The sequence below is a fragment of the Dreissena polymorpha genome, chromosome 5 (genome assembly GCF_020536995.1).
Source record: "Dreissena polymorpha isolate Duluth1 chromosome 5, UMN_Dpol_1.0, whole genome shotgun sequence".
NCBI lineage: Eukaryota > Metazoa > Mollusca > Bivalvia > Myida > Dreissenidae > Dreissena > Dreissena polymorpha.
In genome coordinates, this window is record NC_068359.1 from 26,250,793 (window position 1) to 26,267,418 (window position 16,626).

General features: G+C 32.7%; 2 protein-coding genes across 4 annotated transcripts in view; both read left to right on the forward strand.

The window, feature by feature from the left end:
- LOC127830992 (GRIP1-associated protein 1-like) overlaps window positions 1–6,122 on the forward strand; it is a 57,345-nt gene extending 51,223 nt beyond the window's left edge. For 2 of the 3 annotated variants that reach the window (XM_052355959.1, XM_052355960.1), the window contains one exon: window positions 1,060–6,122. In XM_052355959.1, coding sequence (XP_052211919.1) covers window positions 1,060–1,221 — 162 coding nt within the window. In that variant the 3' untranslated portion in view covers window positions 1,222–6,122. The remainder of the gene's footprint in view (window positions 1–1,059) is intronic. The other variant, XR_008026348.1, reaches the window with a different exon arrangement.
- Window positions 6,123–12,785: 6,663 nt separating this feature from the next.
- LOC127831118 (uncharacterized) lies at window positions 12,786–15,047 on the forward strand. The gene is made up of 2 exons (XM_052356108.1): window positions 12,786–13,086; window positions 14,859–15,047. Exons 1-2 carry the CDS (start codon window positions 12,811–12,813, stop codon window positions 15,045–15,047), a joined length of 465 nt encoding a protein of 154 aa, XP_052212068.1. The 5' UTR covers window positions 12,786–12,810.
- The last annotated feature ends 1,579 nt before the right edge of the window (window positions 15,048–16,626 follow it).

Here is a 16,626-nt window from a genome sequence, read left to right on the forward strand (position 1 = left end):
CATGGTATAGAGAACATAGAATAAAGAATAATATATGGTATAGAGAACATAGAATAAATAATAGTATATAGAGAACATAGCCTGCAGATTATATTGGAGAAAATGCTCACCAAGAATATGCATTTAGAGAATTAGGAAAAGATGAGACATAGCTTAGAGAACATAATATAGAACCCAAAGCCTAGATAACATGATAAATTTTACATAGCCCAGAGAATATAATATAGAAAACATATCCCAGAGAACATGGTATAGAGGACATAGTCTGCAGATTATATTGGAGGAAATGCTACCAAGAATATCATTTATATACGATAAGCCTAGAAAACTTAATATAGAGAACATTTTCGAAGAAATGCTCACCAAAAACAAGTAAACAGAGTGGTGATAGATAGACATAACTTAGAGAACATAGTCTGGAAGAATTAGATTTTGATAATGTGAGATATATTCTTGACACATAGCGGAGATGATTTGAATTTAAATGGGAGACACAATCTGGAGAACATTTATTTGGATATGGCATACAGATAAGATACAGTCTTTAAATGTTGTAAAAAGGTGATGAGGCATGGTCAAAAGTGATTGCATTGAGATGAGGTAAATAGAACAGTGTGGAGACATAGTTTAGAGAACATGGATTGTTTGACATATAGAGGAAATGAATGTAGAGCTCAGACATAGTCCTGCTAATGATGGACTATGTGCAATAAGTCAAGAGACATAGTTTAGAGAACATACAATTGTAAGTGGGGGCATTTTTTACACATCCTCAAGATAACCTGCCTTTTAAGAAATTTTATTCTTGAGTTGCTGAGATATAGTCTTAAACATGTTTTAGTGAAAAATGTCCAATTATAAACTTGAATTGATAATGTTTTTGTTTGGAGAATCAAACATAGTCATAATAATGGCAAATGTAATGTTAGGCTTAAAACGATTTTTAACTGTGATAAATTTTAAGGGGTAATCTTGATTTTATTGTATTTGATTTAGACCCCGGAAGCACTTACTATAGTTTTACCCTAAACCCTCAAAATGAACAAAAATGTTTTTCAGGATCTGGAGACCATGTCTCAGGAAGTGGTGAGGTTAAGCAAACTTGTGCTGCCCTTAAAAGACAATAGTGCCACTAGTGGCAACAACCGCCTGCCTGCGGATAGAACCATCCACCTTCCAAAACCCTCGCCTGAGTGTTCAACCAATGGAGTAGCGTCCTGACACCTGATCACCACATTTTAATTATTAAGTTTTTATGCCCATCTTATGACCTCAACCATGTCTGTCCATATGTCTGTGGGTCAGTCCATATGTCTGTGGGTCATGAGTCCATATGTCTGTGGTCAGTCCATATGTCTGTGGGTAGGTCCATATGTCTGTGGGTCAGTCCATATGTCAGTTGGTCAGTCCATATGACAGTTGGTCAGTCCATAGACACAAAATTGTTGCAAGCGCTTTCCAGCATTGTTCTGTTTGATATGAAATTGCACATAAGTTATTTTCATCATCTCAAATAAAAAATTACAAGAGTTATGACCTTTTTACATCGTAAAATCTTATAGCTTCTGCTTGCGGCACATTACCAAACGAGTCATCAGGGGGTCATTCATCACTGTTTTGACAAGTTGGTGTTTAGTTATAAGGGCTAACTCGTCATATGAGTTTAATTTTGTGCTGGTGTTTGGTTTGTCCAATTGTTGGTTTATAAGCAATTTAAAGGGACAGTTTTTTGGCTGGCAAAGGATTAGTTAAAACAAAAAAAATATGTGAAAGTGTGAAAAAAAAACACTGAGCGATGCAAACAACTGTTACATTATGGAATGTTTTCAAAGGATCTTATTTTACTGACAGAGTTCTGGTATTGCAATATTATGCAGAATTACTCAAGGCTACGAATTTTGCTGTAATATATCAGTTTCAGATTGTGATATTCATCTAAAAATTTGCTACAAAAAACAAACATAAAACAAACAACACACAACAAAACACACAATCTTATTGTTTATTATGAATTATTCTGGCCATTTTGCCATTTTTCTAACATTTACTGTTAATTATTTTTACAAAATTAAGATATTAAGCATGAAAAGCATGAAAAGCAATATTTATTTGGTATTTTGGGGTAATTCATTTTCTTTCAATATTTTATTTGTAATTAATTTCTGGTCAGTTATTTAACACTTGTCAATTGAAGTTTTGTTATTAAATTCATGGCATAAATGATGTTTAAATACACAGTTTATATACTTGTATTTGCTTTTTATGACCCAAGTAGGGTGGCATATATCAGTTGAACTGTCTGTCAATCCGTCTGTCTGTCTGTCAGTCTGTGCGTCTGTCTGAAAACTTTAACATTGACCATAACTTTTGCAATATTTAAGAATGCAACTTGATATTTGGCCTGCATGTGTATCTCATGGAGCTGCACATTTTGAGTGGTGAATGGTCAAGGTCAACTTTCAAGGTCAAAGGTCAAATATATGGCTTCAAAGCGGCGCAATAGGGGGCATTGTGTCTCTGACAAACACATCTCTTGTTTTTTGCTAAAATTGTTCATTAGTATTAAACATAAATGCTGAAATGGTTATGGCTATGCTTTGTTGGTGGGCAAGGGTTGATGAAATACTCATCTGGCTTTATCTTGTTATGGTGTTCATTTGTGTAGTATACATTTTTTTTAAATACCAGTAACAATTTCTTTGATCTGTGAAATATTTTTCATGAATACGAAGTGATGCAATTTAAATAATTGAGCCTTGCTCAGGGAATACGGGGTTAATGCATTGCGTAAAGTGTCATACCAGATGTGATTGGGCACTCAGCACAGGTTAATCTCAAACGACATTTTCAGTCAAATCAGGATTTTCTTTAACTCTTTCAGTGCGGGAACCGAGTTTTGAAGGACTTTGCAAACAGTTTGGTTCCAGGTGAGACGCCACAGAATGTGGCGTCTCATCAGGATCCAAACTGTTTGCTATTCTGATAGTATTCTGTGAAAAAAATCAAAGAAAATGCTTATTTTAGAAATTCAGCAGACGACATTTTAGCAGATGACAAATTTCCCAGCATGCAAAAGGTTAAGAAGAGATATCTTTAAATAACAAATACCATAGAAGCAAAGAGTCATCTCTGACAACACTTTAGGTACATGAATTAGGTATATCCTGTTTTACCAGAGCAATGCCCAATGGTAAATGTTTCACCATTGTTTCTGTGTATTAACTGGCTTTAGCTCTTTCGTATTAAAATTTCTGATTACACCTGACAGATCAAAATAATTTTATGGCCAGTACGTTTTTATGTCCCCCACTATAGTAGTGGGGGACATATTGTTTTCGCCCTGTCTGTTGGTCTGTTGGTTGGTCTGTTGGTTGGTTGGTTTGCGCCAACTTTAACATTTGCAATAACTTTTGCAATATTGAAGATAGGAACTTGATATTTGGCATGCATATGTATCTCATGGAGCTGCACATATTGAGTGGTGAAAGGTCAAGGTCATCCTTCAAGGTCAAAGGTCAAATATATGGGTCAAAATTGCTCATTTAATGTACACTTTTGCAGTATTTCAATATTCAAGATAGCAACTTGATATTTGGGATGCATGTGTATCTCATGGAGCTGCACAATTTGAGTGGTGAAAGGTCAAGGTCATCCTTCAAGGTCAGATGTCAAATATATGTGGCCAAAATCGCTCATTTTATGAGTACTTTTGCAATATTGCAGATAGCAACTTGATATTCGGCATGCATGTGTATCTCATGGAGCTGCACATTTTGAGTGGTGAAAGGTCAAGGTCATCCTTCAAGGTCAGAGGTGAAATATGTGGCCCAAATTGCTAATTTTATAAATACTTTTGCAATATTGAAGATAGCAACTTGATATTTGCCATGCATGTGTATCTCATGGAGCTGCACATTTTTAGTGGTGAAAGGTCAAGGTCAAGGTCATCCTTCAAGGTCAAATATATGGGTCAAAATTGCTCATGTAATGTCACTTCTGCAATATTGAAGCTAGCAATTTTATATTTGAAATGCATGTGTATCTCATGGAGCTGCACATTTTGAGTGGTGAAGGGTCAAGGTCAAGGTCATCCTACAAGGTCAAACATCATATAGGGGGACATTGTGTTTCACAAACACATCTTGTTTTGAAATGTTGTTAACAATATATAATGTAAGTGAATCCTGTAAGTAAAATAATGTCATAAATGTTACTGATGCATTTAATGTTATTAGTAAATTAATTACGGTCATTAGCAAATTTTGTTAAGTGTATGTATTGGATATACTGTATCGTACAACTGTTACATAAATCTGTAATAACTTGTTAAATGTTGATTTTGCTTGTGATCACTGTTTGTAAGTGATAATGGTTTCCAATACATTCCAAATCATGCTGAAAATCTGATACAGCTTGTGTGGCAAAAGTGGTCAGACACTCAGACGCTCACAAAATTGTGCAGAATATTACAACACATATAATTGAGCCTCTCACTCAGAAAACTGGGCTAATCAGGGACAAAAGATTAGCCTGTACCATCTGCACAGGCTAATCATGGAGGATACTTTCTGCTTGTATTGTATTTTTCGTAATTATAATTAAAGAAAATCTCTTCTTAGCAAAATTTAGTTAAGGCGGACTGCACATGCCAATTTGGGACACTTTATGTTCATGCATTAAGTCTGGTGTTCCCAAAGGGTGGCTCAATTATTCCCTTGGTTTGGTATGTGAAGGGGTTTTGCTTGTTGACATACTTGCAATATTTTTGTGTGGAATACTTGCTGCACTGTTACAAATACTCAAACTTATATGAATTGCTCTGGTAAAACAGGGATTAATGCATGTGTTTCAAGTGTTGTCCCAGATAAGGCAGTGCAGTCTGCACAGGCTTATCAGGGACGACCCTTTCTGCATTTATGGGTATTTTTGGTTCAAGGACGGTTCTTCACTCTTATGCAGTAAGTCCCATTTTTCCAGAGCCAGTCTCATACTAATGTTAATTTAGTATCAAATATATTTGTCCGAACTTGGTGTATAAATCATGTGCAATGGAACAATTTCTACTCCTGTGGCTTGTTTTATAAGGCATCCAAGAACACAGTTAAGTTACTATGCAATTTTTGAAGAAAGTGTAATGACTAACTATATAATCCTCTATGATAAGCCATGTCAAAATTGTGATGTTATTTCCTTTTAATCTTTTCCAGGGCCTTATTTACAGAAATATGATGTTCACAAGTTTGTGTTATGTGCTAACAAAATTAGTTGACAAAAGTAATATTGTCATAAAATCTTAGATAAAACAGTGCCCAGAGTACAGACCTTTTAAACTTGTTTGTACACATACGGTAGATATTTAGGCTGTCTTTCTTGAATATTCCCATCTCTTGTAACAGGATTAACTTAAGATCGCTTTTTTTTGAAATTGCAACACATTGAAAGAACATTACATTATAAAATATAACAAGCTTTAAATATAAATGTTATGATAATTAAACTACATAAATACTTTTTAAACAACACCATCAACTTATTTTATTTATGACTCCATAAAATAAGCGACCCAAGTAAACCTGTTTTTCTAAAAAAAACTTAAGAATTTTCTAGAAATATGTGCCTGCACTGCAGTTTTATGCATGTTTTTGCTAAATTATCAATGAAAAGTATATTATATATTATTTTTCTTACGGTATGTCAATTGATGGTTTTGAATATACAAACATAATTTTTTAAACTTTTTTCTAGTCAGGATTGGTAATTTGCTTGTTCCAATATAATGCATAGATTATTTTTTTAATCTAAGTAACAAATTACTTTTTGTTGTTGTCATTTTGCCAAAGAGTGAAAATGTCCCTGTAAGAAATAATTTTTCCATTTTGAATAGTTGATATGTAAAGAATTATTGCGCGTTTTGATAGATAGGAATTCAAACATGCATAGTTTATATGAAGTTTAAATTATAATATTTTTTACATTGAACCAAAAGTCAGAAAAATAAATTGTAGTAGATACAAAAGTTAAACATTGAACCAAAAGACATAAACATACACAAGATGAGACCATTTTGATAAGTTAAAAAAAATATATACAAAAAAAAAAAAGATGATTTTTCAGACACAAAATGTTAAGTCACGAGAATTGGAAATTGCTAACAAGTTGTACTGTGTTTATGAGAGCTTATTGAAACTTTCGCCAGAAAAAATACAAATCAATGTAAATTATAAAAACATTAAAAAATAAATTAAGGGAATCTTTTTTTGCGATTGTAAAATTATCTGGATTGCATATTTTGCAATAACAATGAAATCAATATTGTTTTTCTGTGCTGAAATATCTTTTGGGTGCATCCATTAGCATTTATCATCAGAATTTTCTGTTCATTATTATAAAAGAAAAACGAAAACAATTTTATATAAAAACTCTGTGAAAGTCATGTGAGAAAATTAATAATGCCATAATGCATTGTGTTCTTCATTATGTTGTAAAATTACAAGTATTCCTGTATTCACTTTTTTGGAAATTGTACATTTATAAGTTCAGGTACTTATTTTCCACTACATGTGTTGATATTATATGAATTTTCCTACTTTGAAATTTGTTTAATTTATTTTTCTTTAATTTTCTTCATTTATTAATGTATGCAGAATTTCTATATTTTGGAAATGGTGCCATTTTTAAGTTCCGTTACTACATAGTGATACCATTTGTGTTAATATATTCTGAATTTGATTGTACATTTATAATTCTGATACTAAATTGACTTAATATGTTATGTTATTTGTTTTTGTTTTATATTTTGAGACTATGTAAATATGTGACATATATTTATCATTAAAATCCTTATATAACATTGTAATATATCCTTTATCATAAACTAATTTGTTTTTGTTGGTCTTGCTATACAGATTATGTCAAATTAAATGGTCTGGAATAAAGATTTGTAAATGCATTTGTTTATAAATTTCATGATTTACTTGTCCATTTATTTTAATATGCATTCTTATTAATTTTTTAGATTGTTTTTGAAGTTATATTTTGCCACATTTTTATGCTTTGCAATATTAAACAATGCCTGGATAAGAAAAAATTGTGACAAAAAACGTCTTGTCTTTTAGGTATTTGGTTGAAATTGAATTTCAGTTTGAAGGTTGAAAATGTTTTTTCTTAAAAAGACTAGATCACAAATTGATGTATTGATAATTTTGCTCCTCAAAGTTTGGTCAAAGTCATAATATACGGTAAAATGTCCCAATTTCTATTTACATTTTGTAACTTGTAATATGAATTTGAATAATTATTCTCATGCTGATTTCAGAAGACTGTTTTATGTACAATGCTTATGCAACTAGTTAATGAAATTGTTCTAATAGCAGTAAACAAACTGAACACAGTTTGTGCTGGATTATTGATTAAAGTAAACAAAAACAAACAGATTACGTCAGATTAATGACCCTTTTGACATAAATAAGTATAGAATTCTGTCTTGTAACTTTACTTAAGAATGTACTATCAAATTTCTTGTTTAAAAATAGAGTTTAATGGCATATTCAAGGTTATCGAACTTGATTGGGTTTTCCCAATAGACCGTTCTATAATCGATAAATTGACCGCCGCCATATTGTCAGTCACGTGACTGTCCGCCATTACACTGCTGCTAACTTGTGCAAGTCTGCGATTCCAAAAGCCAAAGACGTAGAGAATACCCGCTTCACCGTTGTCAGATAAATAAATTACTTAATGAATTAATGTGAGGCGATTATCACATTTTTGTTGTTTAAATGATTGTTTTAAGTTGAGATTGATTGTTACAAATAAAATGTTTAAAATGCTTTCGTATATTTGTTTTTTTTTATCTGTAATCAAGTGGTAATCATCGGCGAAAATTTGCCGGTTCAGTTGCTCATACTATGTCTTTGATTAGGCTTGTTACTTTTAACGTTTCACAAACAATTCACGCATGTATTGTTGTGTTGATTTTAATAGCCGCAACATCAAGCAGATTATATTTTAATTAATACTTATAAAAGATTCTCGCGCAATTAATTACCGCTAATTGTTTGTAATTGGTCTCATTTGGTAAAAATCTACATTCCAAAATCATAACATATTATATTAAGTATGATATTTTTGATACGCCTTCCATTATTTTTCTTGTTTTAACTGATATCAGAGATAAAAAAAATTGTGGTTTGGATTTATATTTATTTTTTTTAGATGGAATTTTGTCACGTTAAAAAACGAGCTTTTTATCATGAGAGAGTGATATTGATCTTGACGATCTTTTATGTGATTATTCGGAAGATGAAGAGAATGTGATCTATGTGATATATCTATATTTTCATCTTTGAATCATTTAACAGCTATAAAGCTAAAAATACTAAAAAATGTATTTTGTAGGTCTTTGAAGTAACGCAAAACATATGGATAACGACACCAAATGTTTAGTCAATTAATCCACACAAAAAAACTCCGAAAAAAAACACCTAAATAATATTTCAAAAATATATTATTAAGCGCCAAACGAATTTATTAATACATTTATTTACAACTTTAAAAACGCGGCAAAAGCATCAAATTATAGATTTTCTGAAGACTGAAAGGCCGACAATTTGACACAACAAAGAGCTCTATGCATAAGTCGTAATATTTTTTTGCAGAAAAGCTTCAATAAATTACAATAGTATTACATCTAATTATAAAAATATAATTATCAATGGCATGAGTACGCTAGTGTGATAAATAAATGAGTGTTAGAAAGTGTAAGGAATGCTTTGAAAATAAACATACTACAAAGCCATATTAAAAGCAAAGTACATGTCAGTATTTACATGTAATTTTAATTTGATGGGTTTTGTACAAAGAATGACGCTATTGAGGAATATTAACATACAACTGAAAAAACACAACTTCATATGATGCAAATTGAACTGTGTACTCATGTATATTGAAAACTCGTTACTAGTGAGTATGAGTGACACGTATCTAACATTTTAACACACATATATTTATATACATATATATTTTTTTAAATATTTTTTACCTCTGTTAGGTGTCAAATGTAATTTCTTGTTTTTATGATATCGTTCGTGCATTGCCGTAACATCAAATCTTCATACGGAATGACGTAGTTTTAATTAACCGATACCCGCTAAATACGTTAAATTTTTTATTTTTATTTTTTGTAAATACTTTATTTTTTCATAAATTAAACGGGCTAGTATCTTTACGGTGTACAATTTCTGATATTCTATATAGGACATAACTTTTAATTTGTAAAATATGTAACATATCTAATTTACGCAACTGTTAAGTATGTCGGAGGTAAATTATCTTACCAAATGACTGCTTAATACTACCAGGAAGATGAGACATTGTGGCATCATCAATTGTGTTGAATGATCAGACTGTCATCTGCCACCCAGTGTGGTTTATGACACCATGTGGTTAGTTAAGTCCGGACAATATCTGATCAAAACGAGATAATCGGATTATGCAGAACATAGCGGCAATTAAACACTGAGATGCAAAGGAATACACGATTTAAAGATTGATGCAAAATAATCAAATGAAAAATATTGCATTTAATTTAATTAAATGCTTTTTTTAAAGTGTTAGTTTTCCAAGACAACCAATACCATGTAATGACGGCCTAAGAATTTAGAAAGAAATTCATCCGTTGAATAATCGGTGCTCTCTTATATATGTTACCGATTATTAAGCAGCAGTGTAATGGCGGACGCGGAGAGAATTCAGGGGAGATAATTATGTAATTACTAAATTATGGAACGGTCTATATTGGGCTAGATTCCCATGAATAGATTATTTATTGATTACAAATTAGATTTTGAAGAAATCTATAAGGTTTATGTGTAGCAAATGTCAAGTAGATCTATCAAAACAGAACATTAGGGGATTAAATTACTCCTAGTTTGACAAAGATAAATATTGGAGCTAAGATAGATAATTTTTAACTTGGACTTATGCGCTAATACTTTTATAGGAGCTGGGTGGTATTTGATTACAACATGATAAATTATTATTGTACACAAGTATTTAGTTTAAATAACAACTTTTTTTTCAACTTGTAACTTATTAGTGACAGAGATTAATGTTATCTTGGGCCAAAAGACAAATATATCTTTAAAAAATATGTGTGACAATTGAACTATTAAAAAGTTAAACTTAGATGTTAAAAAATGTAATCTTGAATTTGGTCTTAAATTTGGGATACCAATTATTTGGAACAATAGTGAAATGTAGCTGTAAAAAGCCCAGTTTGTTTTACTGGGATACCAATTATTCTGATGAAATTTAGAAATGCTAGCTGGGGTAGTTAATAAATTAAAATTGATTGAAGGGCAGTTAAGATGGGGATTATACAGTGAACGATTACATTTTTACCTAAAAATAAACTCATAAAAAAGTGTGTGTGGTAACATAATAACGTAAATAAGAGAGCACTTATAAACAGCGGATAAATAAGAACAGTTAAATTAAAATTATTTGTTTTTGGAATATTGGAAATAATAGCCTCTACAGAAATGAGCAACCGTGTTGAAAACCTCCGGGGGAAAAACTCAGAAGATTTTCTCTCGATCAAGGAAATTGGGAATGGTACATTTGGTCAAGTGTTGAAAGTGCAGAAAGCTGGTACTCGGGTAATACAGCATAAGTCAATGAAACTTTTGAAAGATATATTTTTTTTTATATGATTTTTTAATGAGTCAACAAAGAAACAAATTGTAGTCAACAAAGAAACAATTTGTAGTTATTATGCATGGGAATTTTAAAATGATTACTTATTATGCCCTTCTTCCTGGGTAGAACCAGTGTTTTGTATCTGCAGTCTAGTAAACACATGTGCACGTATCAGATAATGAATGTAAGTGGTGAAAGTCACTGGTTTGGTTGAGAAATAATTAAGCCTTGGTAAAACCATCTTTTTTGGCTTTTGCCCGATTAGCATGGTTTTTCAAGGTTTTAGATCACATAAGCACAACGCCTTATTATTGCCTTAGGTCCATTGTCCGTCATACTTCATCATCATTTACCTTGTGAGAACTCTAGAGGTCACATTTATTGCCCAATCTTAATGAAAGTTCGTACGAATATTTGTCCCCATGATAACTTGTAAGAGTACAAAACTGTGTCGCTTTAGGTTAAGTTAATAAAAAAGAAGCTTTTTATGCCCCAGATCGAAAGATCGAGGGTATATTGTTTTTGGCCTGTCTGTCTGTCTGTCATTGTGTCAGTCAGTCATTGTATGTGTGTGTCACAAAACTTTAATCTTGGTTAAAGTTTTATAACTTTTGCAATATTGAAGATAGCAACTTCATATTTGGCATGCATGTGTATCTCATGGAACTGCACATTTTGAGTGGTCAAAGTCAAGGTCAAGGTCATCCTTCAAGGTCAAAGGTAAAATATCATTGTATTTTTCGTTCCTAAAACTTTAACCTTCGTTAAAGTTTGGTCATAACTTTTTGAATATTGAAGATAGAAAATTGATATTTGGCATGCAATGTGTATCTCATGGAGCTGCACATTTTGAGCGGCTAAAGGTCAAGGTCATCATTCAAGGTCAAAGGTCAAATTTATGGCTTCAAAACGGCGCAATAGGGGGCATTGTGTTTCTGACAAACTCATTTCTTGTTAACACTAGAAGTCACATTTATAGTTGAATATTCATGAAAGTTGGTCACTATCTTTGCTCTAGTTATGTCACAGTTGAGATCAAATATGGCTCCTGTTCATTGAGGGGGATGGAGGGCAGTTTTCCTTATATGGCTAAATTGAAACCTTGTGAATACTCAAGAAGTCACTTTTTTTACTGAATTTTCATGAAACTCGGTTAAAACATTTGTTCTAATGATATCTGAGTTCAAAAGTGAACATGTGCAAGAAATTACATATATATGTTTCATAAATGACTTATTTTTCTTAACTCCACAGTGACTTTCTCAGAATAGTTTAGTTCCTTTGGGTCTCAGGTGAGCACTTTAGGGCCCATGGTTGGGTTGTATATCTCTGTGCGGATTTTGTTCCCACTTAGTTAATTTTGAATACTAAGTAACATAGAATAAATAGGGGATATATGTTCATTTCAGTGTACGATCATTTGTTATTTCACGAGTGATCCTAGAAAATATTATTTTTCTATGATCACGAGTGAAATAATAAACAATCTTACACTGACATGAACAAATTTTCTGTTTCTTTTAAGCCCCTTTTTCAAGAAAATAATTAACAGCTGTTTCCCTATCGCTAAAAAGTTACCATTTCTCCCGTGGCGTGCCTCAATACATTTCAAAACACAAAATGACGTTATTAGTGTGACGAAATGACGTCATTATACCAGCGAAATTCTCCAGTTAAACTCTTTAATTTTACAATTTACAATTTAAATAAATGGTGAAAAAGCATAAAATAAAAAGTTGGATTCGGTGGAATGTCGATTTAAATTCACTCGTGATCATAGAAAATATATATAAAATTATTTATGATAATCTACAAATAGAAAAAGGAGTTCCAAAAATTTGTTTTTTTCACCAGTGAAAAAAACAAAAAGTTTATTTTAACTGCTGTTATTTCACTGCAGAAATGTCATATTTTATCAGTAGGTATAAAAGAAATTTGCAAATGCCTGTGTCTATAGTCTGATTACTATATACATATTCAATCGACTTTGACTTTGCCCCCGATCACTGGGATATCAGTCGTCCGTTTACATTCGGCGCAGTTTGCAGCCACGGAACATTGACTTTTATCCCTAACAGGTACCCATTTATACACCTGGGTAGAGAGGAGCAGATGTGGGATAAATTTCTTGCTCAAGGAAATTCCAGTGGTCAGAACATAGAATATTTGTTCTGCCTGACCAAACGTGTTGAATACAACTCTTGCTCTTCTTTGTTTGGTCTTTGTATTACAGCCTTGTTATATTTTTTTAAGGAGTTCTTTGCTATGAAAGTAATCAACATTTCAAAACTGAATGCAAAAGATGTGGAGCATGCCGAGACAGAAATTCGCAACCTGAAGACTCTCTCGCATGAGAACCTAGTGCGTTATGTGTCAGACTTTCGCAAGGTAGGAAGCCTTGCATATGAATATATGAGCCTTGTTCTGAGAAAACTGGGCTTAATGCATGTACGTAAAGTGTCATCCCAGATTAGCCTGTGCAGTCCGCACAGGCTAATAAGGGACGACATTTTCCACCTAAACTTGATTTTTAGTAAGGAGGGATTTCCTTGAAACTAACAATACCACAAATGCGGAAAGTGTTCTCCCTGATTAGCCTGTGTGGACTGCACAGGCTTATCTGGGACGACACTTTGCGCACATGCATTAAGCCCAGTTTTCTCAGAACGTGTCACTTATGTATCCATGAACACAATGGTCAGGGACAATATTTCAGCAACATCGTAAATTATTTATCGATTTTATAGTTGTTTGTATTGAAGTGCAAAATATTTGTTTTGGGTTTAAAACAAATGTGGAAAATAATTTTATTTGGGTGAATTTTTATTTGAAAGTTTATAAAGTAAATAATTTATCTTAAATGAAGAAGAACTTCATGTAAATCTGAAATAAAACGCAGAAGAAATGCCAATATAAAGGAAAAGGATACACTTTTTCTTAAGAAATTCATTGATTAAATACATTATATGTTAATTGAATTTATTTAAATGCAATAGGCAAACTGTGTATATGAAGAAAAACTTCAAACTAAAAAAGATATCTTAATTTGATCAGCCATATCATTTTAATTTATTTTTCTTTTAACAAAAAGACGTCTTTATGACAAGACAGTCATATTGCCAGATTATCAAGATATGGGCAGAGTTTCAAAATAGACTGTGTTTCACATTAAAGATCAATAACCATAGAGGCAAGGTCAAGATTACACATTGAGGTCAAATATAACAAATTTGATTAATAATTCAAAATTTAGCCATTACTTTACTATACATCAAGGAATTCTGTACAACTTTCTACAATTGTTTTCATGATATGGCACACTGGTAAGACTAAGTTCAAGGTCAAGACAACACGCTTATCTCTTATTTTGTTATTTGTATAGTTCTGCACCAATTCAAAACAAAACAAAATTTATTGGGGGGGGGGGGGGGGGGGGGGTTTGATATCAATTCCACAAATTTGAAATTGCCATCTTGCATAGTGCCCGGCATACAATTTAGGAATTGAGGATAAAGATGCTCATGACAAGTATCAGTGTTTCGTGAGTCAAAACAGGCAGGCCCATATTTATAAAAGCTAACACTATAATAACTTTACACTTTTCACATTACTGATATGGAAATTACCAGATGCAATTTAACAGCAATTCAAGCAATTATTTCAGATGCACATTAGCTTGTAAATAAGAAGAAAGGCAAAAACTATGTTGAATCTTTTTAGTTAAGTTCAAATGTAAAACTTACAATAATAAACATAAATAATAAAGATTACCGGTATTCTCTGTCATTCTGTGCAACATCATACCCACTTTTTGTCCCCTACCGGTGAAACCGGAGGGGACTTGTGGTTTGCGCTCCGTCTGTCAGTCTGTCTGTCACACGTTTCTGGATCCTGCAATAACTTAAAAAGTTCTTAATATTTGTTCATGAAACTTGAAACATGGATAGATGGCAATATGGAGATTATGCACGTCATTTCATTTTGTTCCTATGTCAATAATTCTGGTTGCTATGGCAACAAATATATTTTTTTAAATAAAATCTGACAATGGTGGAGTTTCACCGGTAGGGGACAATATTGCTTGGCAATCTCTTGTTATGATTTGTTTCTTGTTATCTTGTCTTGTTATCTATATTATTACTTTATCATGTGTGTTTCAGGATGGCGGGAAGAAGATATGTATCGTTATGGAGCTGTGTGACTGCACTCTGAGAAAGTACCAGGCTGAGAAGGAATGTGGACTGACCGAACAAGAAGTGGATAACCTGTTGCTTCAGATCTCGCATGGGCTTAAGGTAAGACTGTTCAAGTCTGATGCTATTTTAAATCTCCCCATTATCAGAAACTGAAGAATAAGTTCTTCCAAGGAAAAAGACTTAAAAGTTGATCTTACATTTAATCATGTAAAAAAACATGGGTTTTAGCTTTCTTTATTGAAAATTACACTAGTTGCACAAAATGAACATAACATTTTAAGCTTTTGTGACCGTTCTTTGTCCGTCGTCTGTCCGTCCATCCATCCACATTTGTTCGTAAACACTCTAGAGGCCACATTTATTTCCGATCTAAATGAAACTTGGTCAGAAGCTTTGTCCCAATGAAATCTCAGTCAAGTTTGAAACTGGGTCGTGCCGTGTCAAAAACTAGGTCACTAGGTCAAAAAAAAATAAAAAAAATTGTAAAGAAGTCACATTTCATTCCCAATCTTCATGTAACTTTGTCAAAATGTTTGTCTTAATGATATGTTGGTTGTGTTCAAAAGTGGTTTCAGTCCGTTGAAAAACATGGCCGCCAGTGGGCGGGGCAGTTTTCCATATTTGGCTATAGAGAAACCTTGTAAACACTCTAGAACTCACAATATTTGCCCAATCATCATGAAAGTTGGTCAAAACATTGGTTTAATTGATATCTCTGATGAGTTTGAAAATGATCCAGATCGGTGAAAAAAGATAGCCGCCAGTGGGCGGGGCATTTTTCTCTATATGTATATAGTGAAAACATGTGAACACTCTAGGAGTCACATTTTTGGCCCAATGTTCATGAAATTTGGTCAGAACATTTGTTTCCTTGATATGAGAGTTGAGTTCGAAAATAGCTCCGGTCAGTTGAATGACATGGCTGCCAGGGGGGGGGGGCAGTTTTCCTTATCTGGCTATAGAGAAACCTTGTAAACACTCTAGAAGTCACAATTTTTGCCCAATCATCATGAAAGTTGGTCAAAACATTAGTTTTATTGATATCTTGGACGAGTTCGAAAATGGTCCAGATCGGTGAAAAAACATGGCCGCCAAAGGGCGGGGCAATTCTCTATATGTATATAGTGAAAACATGTGAACACTCTAGAAGTCACATTTTTGGCCCAATTTTCATGAAATTTGGTCAGAACATTTGTTTCCTTGATTTGAGAGTTGAGTTTGAAAATGGTTCCGGTCAGTTGAATAACATGGCTGCCAGAAGGGGGGGCAGTTTTCTTATATTTATATAGTATATAAAGCTTGTGAACACTCTAGAAGTCACATTTTTTGCCCAATCATCATGAAACTTGGTGAAAAGATTGGTTTTATATATATCACATAATTAATGCCATAATTATTGCCCTTAGTTTGTCCAAATTTTCATTATATTATACAAAATCCTTGTAAACACTCTAGAGGTCAAAATTTTGTTTCAGATTTTATGAATCTTGGTCATAATATTTATTTTTGTAAGCAAAGTTTGATGTTTGGTAAGGGGGGTCTACTCAAAATATAGGTCACCAGGTCAAATCTTATAAAAACAAAATTACTCCATATGCCAGAGTTTTGGTTCAATAATGATGAAACTTAACCAGGATGTTTGTCTGGACAATATCTAGGTCAAGTTTGACGTTTGGTAAAGATTTAATGAACCGACTCCTCTCAGGTGAGCAAACTAGGGCCATCTTGGCCC

Excerpts from the sequence above, each read along its gene's own strand:
- LOC127831118 (XM_052356108.1), top strand. The coding sequence starts at position 12,811 with ATGTGGGATAAATTTCTTGCTCAAGGAAATTCCAGTGGTCAGAACATA. Across the intron at positions 13,087-14,858 it reads ATGTGTCAGACTTTCGCAAG|GATGGCGGGAAGAAGATATG; the intron begins GTAGGAAGCCTT and ends TGTGTGTTTCAG.